Here is a 16566-nt window from a genome sequence, read left to right on the forward strand (position 1 = left end):
AGGCTGCTAACATGTCAGTCATTGTAGCAGTCACCACTTAGGACAAAGCATAAAAGCTTATGATGCGATCGCTTCACTGGTACATGGCACTGCTTGCTCTGTAGCTAACTAGTAGTGCCTGCCTAATACCCTGTACTGATGTGCTTCCCTAAGTCTCTAAAACTCTCAGAAGCCACACCTTTTGATTTTTCTGCATGAACGCAGACAGCACTGCCAGCAGAAGACTGATGCTATCCACTGACTAGATCATCTGGGCCAAGGTAAAAATGCTGATTTTTACTGAGAAATAGATTAATTTGACTGCAAGACAGTTTGCTGATAGTTTGAATGAAACATTGGTTTGTCTGTTCTGAGTGTATCTTGAAATCAGATCAGACCATAAGAAGCTTTTCAGAGAAATGTCACATCAGGAACACCCAGATATCACAGTTGTGTACTTAACAGCTCAACTGCTAAAGAACAAGATATATTTATGATGTGATAGTTATGAGCTTTACTGGTGCTGAAGGATAACGTTTTTCTTTCTGTTCCAAGTGTTTCTGCTAAAAATAAGCCAACAGCTATTGGCCACTATAAATACATGAGAGTGAATCACTCATCTTTAAAGCTTGATAAGAAAGATAATAGACATGTTCAGCTGTATCAAATTAAGAAAAACCTTGTTAATCTTCTTATGTTCCCAGGAGCTTTGATATTTAATCACAGTGCCTAGTTCTTTTTTTCAGTAACCTTTTCTAAATTTAGGCAAGTCTAACCTTTCCAGTTATGATGACTTACATGTAAAGAAACTGATATAGAAAATACATGCACACATGCAACAAAGTCTACTCACCCTGAGCGTCTCTGCTGACTGACTAGACATCCCTGTGATGTCCACCTGCGCTAGGTCATCTGCATTTGCACTGAGGCCGTGGATGAACAGGACCGGCTCGCTGTGCGGAACATCTCGCAGAGGAACCAGATTCAGATCCTCGTCCACATGAAAGTTGGGATCCGACACGCCGAACGTCACATCCTCATTCCCCGCACAGTCATCAAACTCAACTGTAAGGAACACACAGAGACCTAGTGTGCATTTTGACATCATTCCAAACAAATTACTAACACCAGAAATATGAAGAAAAATCCCCAAAAAAACACAAAACACTGAGTCACTGGGGTATTCCCTGCATTGTAAGGAGCGTGAGGAGCTGTCAAACAATCTACAAAAAACAATTGTATTTCTTAGATATAAACATATGCCCGGAAGATAAACAGTTACCCTGAAGAAAGAGTAGGATGTTCTGAAAGGCTCTGTCAGCTAGGCTACAATAAACTCAGTGATCTCTTTTCATACAAGCCTGCTGCAATATTTATGACCCACCGCGCGCTACGCATTGTCGACTTATTAATGTTTCTGACTTGCTTTCGTGGGACACTTTGTTTTATTAAAGAGAATACAGTTGCACATAGTTGCAAGGCGGAGGGAGATTAAAAAAATACATGAGATATGGAGAAGAAGAAGTGTCACCTCTGAGTTATGTGCATGTGACATGTGCACACGTGGGCTTGTCTTGTCTGACTGAGGGAGATTCTGTCAAGGACTCTACCAAGCTTTATCCCCTCTGATCATGTTCATCCTCGCTTTATCTCTCACACACACTCCCCAAGGTGTTGCAACATGATCCCCATGTACTCCCCCACCATCACCCCCTGACAATCCTCACCTCCCTCATCCCTCACCTTCTCTTTACCTCAGCCTTCTGTAATGAATCCTACTGTTAAGGAGGATGAGGGAGGGAGGAGGGGCACCACAGGAAGTCTGCATGTATGGATGTTGTTTATTAGGAAAGCAGGTACACGTACCATTTTACAACTGTCTTTTTCCTGGAAGTGTAGGAAAATGTGTGGAGGACGAAGACTTACATGGTGGCTTATTAAAGTCTTCATCATCTGTTTTTTTTTTTATTCTGTTTAATATCAGGAGTTGAGTGAAATTGGAATAATGAGATTCTGAATATTCCATATGGTTAGCATTATTAATCAAGCTGTGCGGTTCTGGACTCACAGGTTGTCTATTACAAAGTCTACAAAAGCTAGTTAGTGCATGATAAAAACAAAGATAAGTCTAGATGAAAAAGACTGAGAATCATTGCCATCTCCTCCGAGACTCCGACAGGATGCGGTGCTGAGAGGCGATGACCTACATGACTCAATCCGATGCTTATCTTAACTCATTTCATGAAGAGCTCTGCAGTAACTCATGAGGAGTTGAAGGAAAACCTTCACAAAAGCCTAACTTTTGCATGTTCTGTTCACAGTGGGGACTCAGAGGCCATCTTTCTGAGGAAGAAATGGGTTTAGATGAGCTCATATTCATCTTGCTTCTCAGAGCAACTTGTGGATCAGTGGTGCCTCTTTGAAGATGAAGCACAGCTTCAATGCAGAGGCTACAAACTTTCTGCGCAGATTGAGCTCATTAAAAGTTAAAATAATATTCAACTGTATCTGTCTTGACATCTATATATGTATATATATATATATATATATATATATTTTTTTTTTTTTTTTTTTTTTTAATCAGCGCAAATCACATGATAAAACAACCAGTTAGCACAGGGGTGGGCAAACTTTTTGACTCGTGGGCCACAGAGGGTTCTAAAATTTGACAGAAGGGCCGGACCAGGAGCAGATGGATGGAGTGTTTTAGTAATTCACCTCATAAGAGAAAGAATAACATGGGATATGTAGAAAACGTGCTTTAATTTTAATAGAAAATTAACAAAAGCAATACAACAAAATATCTCTTCCAAGTCCCACAGTATTTCTTTATTGAAATGACTCTTAAAACACTGAAAATTCCATTAACAAAATACAGTTTAAAAAAAAAAAATACTAACAGTTACCATTTTGAAGCATTTAAAGTTTTGATATCCTTCAGGATATTATCATCACTCTCCTCCTCAGCATTTCAAAAATGGTTGGACATGCAGATCGAAACAGTGACAACATGCCAGTATGTGGCCATGTTAAATATATCTGGTGTGCATTGTTTATATTGAGAAGGCAGTGCACCTGCACACCACTTATGAGCACACCTTAACAGAAATGACATGTAACACGTAAATGCATGTTTAAGAGCAGAGAAACTTACTTTTGATTTCAGTGGGAACAGTGTTGTTGGTGTCCCTTTTTAACAAGCGCATCAAAGTCTGGAGTCAGTTTTGTTGTGGCGATTCTCAGGATGGATCTGAGGTGTTGGTCAGTCAAATTGGATCTGTGGCTGGCTTTGTTGAAGTTCATGACGCTGAACGTCTGTTCACACACATAGGTCGAGCCGAACAACGCCAGAATCTTCTGTGCCGTCCTCCGGAGGTTTGGAAACACCGCTTCATTAAGTGACGCATAAAAGTCATTCAGTTTAAGAGAGCTGAACTTCTCTTTCAAGACAGCATCAGCCTGAAGGTCTATCAGTTCCAGCTGCATCTCTTCTGGTGCTGTTTCGGGGTCTTGTGACAGGGGACAGGCCACCAACTGAAGTGACTTGTTAATTTTCTCAAAATCAACAAAGCAACGGCAGAATTCTTTGTGGAGCGCATCCAGTGTCTCGCTGTATTTCTTAACTTTTGCGCCAGCCTCCTCTTTCAGTGTAGCTAGTGTGGGGAAATGAGTGAATGACTCATTTAGGATTTGCTTGGAAAATAAAGCCAGTTTGGCTTTGAAGGCTTTCACGCTTGTGTACAGGTCATGCACAAACCGATCATTCCCCTGTATGTTCACGTTCAGCTCATTCATGTGTGAAAATATATCCACAGCAAACGCAAAGTCACAAAGCCAGTTCTTGTTGCTCAGCTCAGGAAATTCGTCGGCCTTCCCCAGTAGCTCCAAAAATGCACCGATCTCCTCTTTGAGGTCCCACACTCGTTGAAGCACTTTTCCCAAGCTTAACCAGCGGACACGGGAGTGATAAAGTAGGTCATGGTGCTCTGCATCAGTTTCCTCCAAGAACGCGATGAACTGACGGTGCTGAAGTCCCCTTGCACGTATAAAGTTGACAAGTTTTACGATAGGATTCACAACATGATTCAGCTGTAATACAGATTTACATAGAGATTCCTGGTGGATGATGCAGTGAAAGAAAATAACATCCTGGTCAGGATTTTCTTCTTTCACTTTATCCTGGATTCTTCTCAGCAGGCCAACATTTTTCCCTGTTAAATTTGGAGATCCATCTGTGGTGACGTTGATAAGTTTACTCCAAGACAGCTTCGTATTTTCAATGACAGCAGACACCCGGCTATACAAGTCCTCCCCCCGTGTTTTTCCTTTCAGAGACTCCATTGTCAAAAAATCCTCTGTTATTTCAAAAGTATTGTTAATTCCTCGGATAAAAATGAGGAGCTGAGCAGTGTCATTTACATCGTTGCTTTCATCCAGAGCTAATGAATAAAACGTGAATGACTCCGCCGTTTTTTTTAAGTTGCTAGTTAGCTCTTCGTCTATCAGTTCCACACGGCGAGTCACTGTCTTGCGTGATAGACTGATTTTTTCAAACTTGTCTTTGGCCTCTGGACACAAGACACCTGCTGCCTCCACCATACATTCCTTTAAAAACTCCCCGTCAGACAGAGGCTTGCTGGCCTTTGCTAATTTGAATAATAGCATAAAACTGGCCTTGGTACTTGACTCTTGGATGGCACTTTGACGATGAAAAATACGTTGTTGAGCTTGTAAATTAGCTATCAACCTCTGAGCAGTAGCTTCCCGTTCTTTCTCTAACTGCTTGCTAGCATAGTTAGCATGTTTTGTGGTAAAGTGACGGCTGATGTTAAACTCTTTAAAAACCGCCACAGTCTCTTTGCATATCAGGCATACAGCAGTAGATCTGTGTTCGGTAAAAAAATATTTAGTTGTCCACTCCTTATTAAACACTCGACATTCTCTGTCCACTTTTCTTTTTTTAGCTCCGCTCATCATTGCAGAAGTGTTGAGCTGTCAAAGAGGGAAAACGCTGAATAATGATGCGTTCATGCGGTGTCGGAATGATCGTAAAAATCACTTTCCTACTGGGAAAAACAACTCGGCAAGATGGGTCTTCCGACACCACTTGAATGCAGCGTAAGAGCGCACCTCAACAAAGGTCAGTGTGTCAGAGTATCCCATCTAGCGATAAACGCCACAATTGCAGGGAGAGTAAAACATTAACAAGGTTTACCATTATAATTGATTCAAATTCGGGGGGCCGGATTAAAAAGCTTAACGGGCCGCATACGGCCCCCGGGCCGTAGTTTGCCCACCCCTGAGTTAGCATCTAATTTATTCAGACTACCAATCCTCATAAAAATTTATCAACAAAGCAAACTATTGCATTTGTTTTAGAGGATTACTTTTTCTTTGTGCTGCAGATTGTGATATTGTGTGGATTTTTCCCTGCTTGTCACTCTGTGCTGCCTTACAGGTTGCTGGTGGGTGGAGTAGATCAGTTCCGGAGCACCTGGCCACTCTTCCTGGAGCTTTTAAATGAATGCTGTCTCACACTTGAATCTATGCAGAGCCTTTGATGTAACAAGCGGCAGATGCCGTTGTTGTGGTTGTGTCAGCCGCAACGTGTGCCGAGTAACGTTCATGTCAGGTTACGCCGTAGGGTTTCAAAAGGGTTTGTGGTTACGACGCACCTACAACATAGATTTAACACAGAAGTATAATTCCACTGCTAGTCTTTGCGCTCTCACTCTCCCTCCACCCAGCACCAGATTATTTGTTCGATTGGCTGCAGCCATGTTCATTTACAATTCAAACTATGTAGCAGCTTGTGCTTATCATTGAAACACTCATCTAACTGGTGGATGGATGAGTAGTCCAGTGTTATCATTCACCACCACACTTCATAAGCTTAATTAGCATAACTTAACATTAATTGTGGTTTTGAGGGGGGTTGGTAAATAAATTGGTAAATTTGGGTCAAAACTGTGTCTTTCTAATTGTAAGTCATGGCTCGTAAATGGCCCATCAGCCTCTGCCCATTAGATTTGTATTAAATTAAACACAGTCTCCTACAACCTCTGGCTAAGTCTTGGATTTCTTTTTTACAGTGGCATGCAAAAGTTTGGGTACCCCCCCCAGACAAAAATTATAGTTCAGCAAGTTTACGATTAAATTATCTCCAAAAGGCATAAAGTTAAAAATGACATATTCCCTTTATATTTTAAGTAAAAACAATTCTTTTAATTGTCATCTTTTATGTTTTCAAAATAACAAAAAAGGAAAAGGCCAGAAGCAGAAGTTTGGGCACCCTCACGGTTAGTACCTACTATAGTAGCACACCCTTTGGCAAGTATAACAGCTTTGGATTTGCTGTTTAAATCCACCCAAGAGTCTTTCAACTCTTGTTTGAGGAATTTTTATCAATTCTTCCTTGCAAAAGTCTTCAGGTTCTGAGAGATTCTTGGGCTTTCTTGCATCACTTGTTCTGTTGAGGTCTATCCACAGATTTTCAATGATCAGGGGACTGTGAGGACCATGGTAAAACCTTCAGCTTGTGCCTCTATTAGTCTATTATGGATTTTGAGATGTGTTTAGGATCATCATCCATTTGTAGAAGCCATCCTCTTTTCAATTTCAGCTTTTTTACAGATGGTGTTACGTTTGCTTTCAGAATTCGCTACCGATGAAATCTTCCTCGTCCCATTGGCTGCAACACAACCACAAAGCATGATTGATCCACCCTCATGCTTAACAGCTGAAGAAGTGTTCTTGTCATGAAATTCTGTGCCCTTTTTCTACAAACATACCTTTGCTTGTTTCTGCCAAAGAGTTCCATTTTAACCTCCACAGTCCACAGGACTTGTTTCCCAAATGCACCAGACTTGTTCAGATGTTCTTTGGCAAACTTCTGACGCTGTATTTTGTGGTGACGACACAGGAAAGCTTTTCTTCTGATGACTCTTCCATAAAGACCATATTTGTGCTGGTGTCTGTAAATCTTCCTAAAAGTATTTTACAGTCAAACGGGGGTTCTGAATTTCTTTCTAACAATCCTACGAGCAGCTCCCTCTCTGACATTTTTCCTGGTCTTATCCTGGCCTTCACTGTTCCTGTTAACTGCCATTTCAAACTGGGGAAATAGCAACCTGAAGACACCTTTCTATCTTCTTACAGCCTTCTCCTGCTTTGTGGGCCTCAACCATTTTCATTTTCATAGTGGTAGGAAGCTGCTTAGAAGAAAACATGGCTGGGACTACCTTAGAGAAGTCTGGGTATTTATAAAGCTTTGAAATTTGCACCACCTGGCCTTTCCTAATGATGCTGTTAACAAGCTATAACCCTAACAAACAAATTAATTTGGTTGGCTGCATTTTTTTCTTTTCCTTTTTTCATGTTTCTGAAAAAGTAGCTGTTCAGGAGTGTTTGGTGCCCACAGAACTGGTTCAGGGGTCTTGGAGTATTGACCTGTAGTTGCTGCTGCAACAAGTTACCACAGGTATTGCAAAAGCAACCAGGACTGAGCCCATCAATCTCTTTTTTAGATGCATCAGTGTGTATATATATATATATATATTAGGGGTGGGACTCGATTAAAAAAATTAATCGAATTGATTACAAGCTTTGTAATTAATTAATCGAAATTAATCGCATTTTAATCGCATTTCAATATTTGACATGAGAAATATTAATTTAAGTTTAGTTGATGAATAAATCAATATACATAAGCTTAAACTTCAAAATGTTGTTTATTTTCCCACCAGTATACTACACAGACCAACGAAGGGTGGAAGTGCTCCTGTGATAAGCAAACACCTGAAATTAAAGTTAAGCATCATAACTGGATAGTTTTATTCAACATTAATGTCTCACTTGTTATAGTTGGAAATTAATCATTCGCTCAGCTGTATTCCTTGATGTTGAAATGTGTTGTGCTTGTTTTAACAGCTTATTTTGAATTAAAGACTTAAAATTAAACCACAAAAAGGAGAAAAGGTTCGTTCTCCGTTTAACCAGCTGCTTTTACACAGCTGTGCTTCGCACTCACGGTTGCTAGGCGCAGAGGTGACGGCAGGTGACGCTGATATGAAGGCTAGCCGCTCACTTCCGGCCTTTGTGGTGTTCGTGGGCTGCGAAAGACGTGGGCCGGGTCCTTCGCAGGATTCGGCCCCTAATTTGGACATTGTGCGTCGATATAATCTGTATGCCTGGAACTCGTGCACTGAGAAACGTTCCACGGTGCAAAGTGCAATTAAAATGCGTTAAAATTTTTAACGCGTTAATTTACCCGTAATTAATTAATCGAAATTAACGCGTTAAAGTCCCAGCCCTAATATATATATATATATATATATATATATATATATATATATATATATATATATATGTGTGTGTGTGTGTGTGTGTATATGTAGATATATACACACACACACACACACACAAGTATATAAAATGGTAAAACTCAGTATACGTGTACGGTTCTGTAAGAAAACTGTAAGAACTGCTAAAAACAAGTTCATAAGTACTACAAAATTACAAGCTATTGAAATATTCCCTCTACTTATTCATTTTATACAAGGTTACACTGCATTGTTACCATATGATAAACACTCTTGACTAAATGCAGGCGCACACTTCGGTTTCTTGGAAACAGTATCTACCACTTAATTTTAAAAATGATGTGTTGACTGAGAAACACAAAGCTCACTGCATTTAGACTAAGTGATAGTTCTAATGCATACAGATTAGCCCACAGTAGGGGAAAGGCTGTTGTTCAATTCAAGTACAATGGCAACCCACTGCTGTAATTAACACATATTGTTCCACTGATGAAAGTGCTCTAACTTTTATTACCAGCCACAGCAGCAAGGCTTGTATTGTTTTTCACCTCACGTTTTGTGTGTGTGTGTGTGTGTGTGTGTGTGTGTGTGTGTGTGTGTGTGTGTGTGTGTGTGTGTGTGTGTGTGTGTGTGTCTGTCAAATTGCAGTTCTGGTGGGACCTACTTGAACAGGAACGAACATGCTGTATAGGTGCTTGTACATGTAAGTACATGGACACATGTACAGATGTATGTCTGTCTTTCTGTATTTATGTTCAGTCTGTAAAAGATTTTGTCAGATCAACAGCATTTCAATTGTTACATTCACTAAACATTACAGGTCTCACGGGTCAAAGTCCAGTTGAGAAATTACCTCAAGAAAACAAAATAAGACCTTCCACCCTGAATCTACACCACTGTTGCACAATCTTCTTAATTTGTAATGCATTCGTAACGCCTCACTTGAGCTACAAATGCTATGAAGCATAAGTATAGATCTCACTGCCACTGCAGCTGATGAAATTTCATCTTAAGACAGTCTCTAGGTGTTCATGTTTTTAGCATAACATCAAGTGCAATGTGGCTTGGAATTAAACTAGTTTGCTGGAAGACTATAAAGTGAATTTATTTTGAAATCTACTTACTGCAACAACTTGAAGACAAAATGGATCAGAATCAGAAGGTTTTTATTGCCATATGGGTGCATATCTGACTTTAAATTGTTAATCCATACACATCTATCTTCCATCACATCAGGACCAAGTCGACTGAGAGAAGTTTGTACGAGGCATAAAACCAATAGACTGAAGTTTATCAAAGCTCTCGTTAAGTACACTTAACCTTTGTGACTGTAGTCTGGTTTATTTTAGTTTTCACTGCAGACATTTTAAAGTCTTTCCTTTGCACAGAATCTTCTTCTGCCCTCTGGAGTGAAGAATAAAAGTAGGGAGAAGAAGAAGAGAAAGTAGAATGAAAAAGAAAATGACAGAAATGGCAAGGCTACAATGGACAATGAGGGAGAGCTACAAAGTCAACAACCTACTCTCTAGGGAAACAAAGCTCTGTCTCAATATTCAACTCTCCCTTCTAAGCCAAAGCATGAAAGATGTGTTCATTTCCATTCCCATTACAAGCCTCAGATTTATTTCAATAACATGGGCGCGCTCTTTAGAGCCTGCAAATTGCTGCACCAAACAGTGTCAGTGGCATTTCAAAGGCAGCCAGAGAGTGTTTGATGGTATTCTAATGTTGTCAGGTTTTGGGGGGATTTCAGAAGAGGGTATGGTGAGCTGGCGGCTTTGAAGTCAGGCAACAATGACAGAAGCAACTTACCCCTCTCAGCACCCACACCCCCATACACCCACTTTCTGTCTGGCTCATGGTTGAATAACTGTGCACAACATGGATTAGGGTCACCAAAATCCCTCACTGATGATTCAAGAGGAGAAGCAGGGTGTGTCACAGGGGTTCAAGTTTTTCCTAAAGTTTGACTTTCAAGTTCCTTTCAACACAAACACTCCCATGGAGCCTATGGATAGCAAATGTCCCAGAAACTCACTCACCATAGGCCAGGGTTAGTCTAGACCTGATCATCTAACCCATCAGTATACTCCAAAACCTCAAGTTCTCATTTAAGATGTAAAAAAAAAAAAAAAAAACCCACTCACACACAACTTATCTAGAAATTCGAATCCACTATTTATTTAAATAACCAAAGAAACAAAACACTATCAGCATTGTAATACTTTTTGTCTTTTGCATAGTGCTTATCCATGAAGCAAATGCATTAATCTCAGTTCAGACTGGCTTCATATCACTGGGGGAGGTGGGAAACTTCTGATATATATACATTTATTGCAAAATGGAAGGAAAACAGGATGAGAGCTGCAGTGCAGAGGAGACTTTTGGAACCTGCAGTTGACATCATATCAAGCTAATTGATAAGCTCAATATGGCTACTCTTTGTTTCCATTCTAACCCACTCCCCCATTAAGTTACACATTTTTCAGTAACTAAACATACACCTTATATTCCATCATGTCGCTTAACTTCTAAAAGATCAAATATCTTGGGATATTTTAAAAGGACCATCAAAACTGATGACTTCATTTTCTGTCAAAATCATGCTGGATTATGTTGACATCCTGCATTGTATTTTCACTGGCTCCACTCTTTTTATTCAGCCACATAAATCGGATCTCCCGCCTCCCCTGTCAGGTACTAAAGTTTTCCTTTGAGGTGTTGTGAAGACAATTTTCTATCTTGTAACTAAATGTCAAGTCTGCATGATGGGAGAGATGGGAATCAGAGGGCTAATCTCAAAGGTGGCAGCACGGGTGTGTTTAAGCTGATAGCTGCCGTGTCTAACCACACAGACTATGCTCAGCCCCATAAAAAGCCTCTAGAGAACACTATTCTCAAATAATCACCCAGCATTAGAGAGGGAACTGCTTTTGAAAATGTATTTACATCCTGAATTGCATTTTACCCCAGAGTTTCCTATCACTGAGCATTGTGTAAGGCCCATCACTAGGATTGAGTAGAAATGAGGCTCCAGCTTTTTCATCTGGGAAGACAGTTTATACATATTTTGCCAGCTAGGGTGTCCTGATGGCAGAAGCTTTCATCTTGGGTTTAACCAATGATTAAGACCCCCCACCTCGACCTTTACCGCCACTCCAACCAATCCCGTCATGTCAGATGCAGAATTTCTAATCATCAAGTGTAGCAAAAAAGTGTGGTTTTTGCAAACCAGAAAGTGTTTTTACTTTCACCCAAACCAAGCAAATTGTATCAATTTCAGTTGTCAGTGTAAGCATGGTCTATGCCTGCTTTTTATGCACAGTGTTCTAGGGCCCTTGATCGGACTTTGATGTGTGGCCCTGTCCACTGCACTGGTGACTAAAGCCAATTAAAGTACAGCTACTTTCTGATCTCCAGCAGCATCAAAGAACTCCTATGTGGACTGTTAACAGTCAGTCAAGCATGCTAACTACCTGGATAGATGTTTCTATCATCTCAGCACATCTAAGCTATAGTTAATAGGCTCCCTTTCTAGAATGTCATATTGCCTTGGTGCCTTAGTAACATGTGCTTTTGTATATGAGTGTTTTCAGACACAAATGCACTTGATCAAAGCCAGAGAGCAGAAATTGCAATAAGTACTGGCTCCTGTTGTGTTCTGGCTGTTTATGTGATCTAACTGGTGCAGGGCTGCAAAAAAGATGCCTGTCATTGTTGCTACATAAGGTAAAGAACGTAACTGAGTTGTGTTTTTCTAAGCAAATAGTTAAGCAATATATTTTTTCTTAATGTAGAAAATTATAATGGTCATTTTAGAAATGGTTCCATATTGTGGTGGTTAACATATTCTAACAAGCAAAAGATCCCTGCTTCAAGGCCGGGAGGAGACACACCCCTTTGGGGTGTGTGGGTGTGTGGGTGTGTGTGTGTGTGTCGGGGGGGGGGGGGGGGGGGGGGGGGGTTGCTTTACCCTAAACCACTCACAGATCTTTGTCAAAATAGACATTTTTCTATCATTGGTAAGGTAACATATACTCGTGTATTACGACAAACAAACAAACAAAACCCCAGAATATTCATATATACATATAAAGTGAAAATCTTTTGGCTTTTTTTTTTTCTTTTAACTTTGATGGTTCTGGCTTGTAGCTCATGACAATCACAAATAGAATTACTAGAATATTTCATCTAGAGTTTAAGTAAGTTACAATTCAGACATTTGACATCCTCCACAAAGAGGGTAAGTCAAGGAAGAGCTTTTCTGAAACTGTTGGCTGTTCACAGAGTTCTGTATCAAAGCATATTAACGGAAACTTGACCAGAAGGGAAAATCGTGATTGGAAAGTGTGAACAAGCAACAGGGATGACAGCAGCCCTGAGAGGATCATCAAGAAGGAACCAAACTGTTTGTCAGTGGTCCAAAGTCACTTCCCTTCATTTGAAAGAAAATTTTGCATTTCATTTGGAAATCACGGTCCTAGAGTCTGGAGAAAGAGCGGCGAGGCACAAAATCCAACGTGTTTGTGTGAAGTTTCGTCAGTCTGTGATGATTTGGGGTGCCATGTCATCTGCTGGTGTGGCTGGTCCACTGTATTTTATCAAATCCAAAGTTAAAAGAGCCATCTATCTGTTGAGATTCTGATTTCCATTTCTGATAGTACTTAGCACTTACCCACAGTGCCAAAACTACTACGAAATGGTTCACCAACCACGTTATTACTGTGCTTGATGGACTAGTGAACTCTGACCTGAACCTCGTAGAAAATCTGTGAGATGAGAAACACCCGACCCAAAAATGTAGAGGAGCTGAAGGCTTGTATCAAAGCAACCTGGGATTCAATAACGCCTCGGCAGTGGTACGAGCTGATCACCTCCATGCTACGCAGCACTGATGCAATAATTCATGGTAAAGAAGTCCTAACCACGTTTTGAGTGTAAAAACGAGCTTTACAGAAGCCGGGCATTTCTGTATTGTAAATCCTTTTTTGATTCTAATATTTGAGATCCTGGATTTTTGATATCAATGAGCTAGAAGCCCTAATGATCAAAATTAATTAAGGTGTAATGAATATAGAAACTATGAACATTTACACATTTGAAATCAACTGTTTGTTTTTTAGCCTCGATTAAACACTAGATGGACAGTTGTGCTATTCTTACTGATGAAGCTGTCAGGCAGGTGGCTTATTACTGTGTTACACTGAAATGCTTAGTGTTTGCTTTAAAGAATAACTTTTTAATTAAAGAAACTGTTTTGATTTAAGAAAATTTGAGGGTAATATACATATTCATTGTTTGATGAAAGCAGAAAAATGGTTTGTTTATCTACTTATTTTAGAGGCACAGTTTCTTATTAGTGGTGTTTGACATTCACTGCTTTCTTGAGCTGTTTTCTCTCACATAGTGCAATTAATTTCAGCTAGTGGAAAACAGATAGCTAATTATAACATGATGTGCCCCTTGAGTGTTCTTACAAATAACAGGGCTCTGAAATGTCACTGTCAGCATATGCCCACAGAAAAGTATGTCTATTGTTAGTGTTTTATTTTATTTTATTTTTTTTATTTTAAGCTACAACAAACACTGTCAAAACAGTACAGAAGTTACACTGTGCAGGACTGACATTCTTACAATTGTTTACTTGAGGTTCAGAGATGTTGAATCACCAGCTCAGAAATGTGCAAAAGCTGATTATGATAAGCTGGCACTTACAAAATAGATCAGTCACTAAGAGCTTAACAGCAGAGTTAAAGTCATCTTACAAACTGCTCAGCACCGAGGCTATCTGGAGCTGCAGCAGTCTCATTTGAATCAGAATCATTATCTTTCACCGTGTACATGAAAACGGTTTCTGGTGTTGTGCTAAATACAGCAGCTGGACCGGTCTTAATTTGATGGTTTGGTTTGTTACACTAATCTGTGTGATTTCTTGTTATCGTGGTCACCAGCCAGATATATTTCATTCTGCAGTGTTTCAGTTTGCTCCACTGATGGGTACTGATGTTCCAGCTTGTCTACCTATCCTACTGTAAATCTGTAAAATCAATACAAAGGAGAGATGAGACAGTGAGCGAGAGAACAGTGAGTGTGGCAGTAATTACGATGAGATAATGAGGGCCAGCTCTGTGCTCAAGTTACAGATCCTCCACCCGGCCAGGAATGCCAGGACATTGCCTCCAGGCAACACACAAAATGCACGCACGCACGCACGCATGCATGCATGCATACCACACAATTTAGTCGATACTGAACCCAATACTAGTTTTACACTAATTTGTTGGACTCTCATTTAAAGCTGACACCAGAGGCCTTATCAGCCATAATTAATGCCTAATCAGGACCATGTGAATTGACTAATGGTCACATATAGTTATATACATAGAGCCAAATACAGAACAGTTACTCTCAAATTTCATCTCTTCATCCCAAGGCTGCCATACATGTTCATTTTCTCCTCAGTGCTACCTACTCTGTAATGAATGGAGTCTCCAGAAGTTTTATCAGTCATTAAACACCAGCATGGTAACATGACAGTCCAGGCAGTATTTCAAATTTGGGCCTAACAACGACTATTTTTGGCATCTACAGCTCAGTTATGGCACTGGCAATAACTGATAAAATGGGTGGGCCAGATGGGTGGGTTATGACATGTGCTGTGTAAGCCAGAGGTCCAAATATCAACACACTTGACAATGGCTGGCAGAGTTCCCACATCCCACAGTCAACGTTGTGAGTTAGGGCCAAATCTATCCCAAAGAAAACTGCTGATGTGTGTCACAAATCCTCAAACGCTAACTTAAAGATATTAGGATTTGACATCTAAGGAGGCTGGATATCTTGGACATGAATTTTGGCAAATTTATTTAGAAGTTATTGAAACAATTCACAGTACTTGAACACTCTGACATGTTTGTACTTCTATAGTCAGACAGTTGTGAGAATATTTTCTCATGTCATGGCCATGATTGAGATATTTTAACACTGACAAAAAAAAAAAAGTTCCCGGTGGTGGAAGAGAGGTCAGGGTCTGATGAAAGGCAGTTGGATTTATCTTTTGCAGATATGAATGTTAATAGAGCAGTTACTCTCCATTTCAGCTCTATTTTCTCATTTATGGCCAGTTGCATTTTCTCTTGGCCATGAGAAGAACAAGTGAAAATGCAACTGTAACAGAGCCACAGAAGTAAACACTGCTCCAGATGCTATGGCTTTTCTGCTATAGCACAACCATGCTAAACTGCTGTGGGTAATTTCTAAACAGTGTACATCTGCCATGGATGCAGCACTAAGTCAGCGCAGTGTGAGTCATGCACCTGACAGAAGGAGTACAATAGAAAATTCAAATTGACAACCTGTCCATCGATCTGTTATTTTCTCTTAGTTCTATTTAATTTGAATATCTGCAATCAAAATATTCAGCCTTGACAAAGCAGGCAAAACAACAAAGAACTCAAGGCTTACTTGATTTTAACAAGGTTTTCTGAGAATCTTTTCTCTGCCATAATTGCACTGAGTATTTCCCCCAACGGGCTGCAACACTTTTGTTTATAATCACTGGCATTCATCAGGATGCAAAAAAAAGTCTCAGACTATCGTCTCAGTTGTTCATCGCTAGTCACAAACTCAGACACAACACAAACCCACAAATCAGATCCTCATTACTGGCAATGCCACTTTGAGGGGTTTAAGGTGTATACAGTACTATAAGGATAGCAAACTGCACCTCTCAAATGACTGACAGGAAAAGCAGGGTATTTTTACACATACCTTCATTTATTTTTTCATCTGTGCCTATGCATTTAAGCAAGCAAACTGGTTTCTCATTAAAGAAAGTGAGCATAAGTGAGCAATGTTCCCCTACATATATTTAATTAATTCCTGCATTTGTCAATGAGGATGTCAGCCCATGAGTAAAAATATATTCTTCAAGGTTTTTTTGCGCTGCTTGCATATGTAACACTGACAGCAACAGTAAACATCTTGTGTCTCCACACAAGCTGGAAATGTTAAGGCCTACAGGCTTGGTCTTTGATGTCGCCTGTTTCAAGGTTACACCTGCTTAAATATGAATTCATTTAAATTCCAGTTTTCAAAACCCACAGTTGCACTCCTCACCCAGTTTTTATATGAAAATTTAAATGAAAATGTATCAGCGTCTCTAAGCAATTGAGATCCCCTGAAGCCTAGCTTGACAAGGTTAACTGCAGCAACAGATCTGAAGGGAATGAGTGGGGTTTATTCAAGCACCATAACAAACTTCAAT

General features: G+C 40.0%; 1 protein-coding gene across 1 annotated transcript in view; it reads right to left on the minus strand.

Annotated features, from left to right (window-relative positions):
• cdh13 (cadherin 13, H-cadherin (heart)) overlaps positions 1-16566 on the minus strand; it is a 367414-nt gene that overhangs the window by 224057 nt on the left and 126791 nt on the right. The window contains exon 3 of the mRNA XM_030732385.1: positions 833-1044. Coding sequence (XP_030588245.1) covers positions 833-1044 — 212 coding nt within the window. The remainder of the gene's footprint in view (positions 1-832; positions 1045-16566) is intronic.

This window comes from Archocentrus centrarchus, chromosome 6 (genome assembly GCF_007364275.1).
Source record: "Archocentrus centrarchus isolate MPI-CPG fArcCen1 chromosome 6, fArcCen1, whole genome shotgun sequence".
Taxonomy (NCBI): Eukaryota; Metazoa; Chordata; class Actinopteri; order Cichliformes; family Cichlidae; genus Archocentrus; species Archocentrus centrarchus.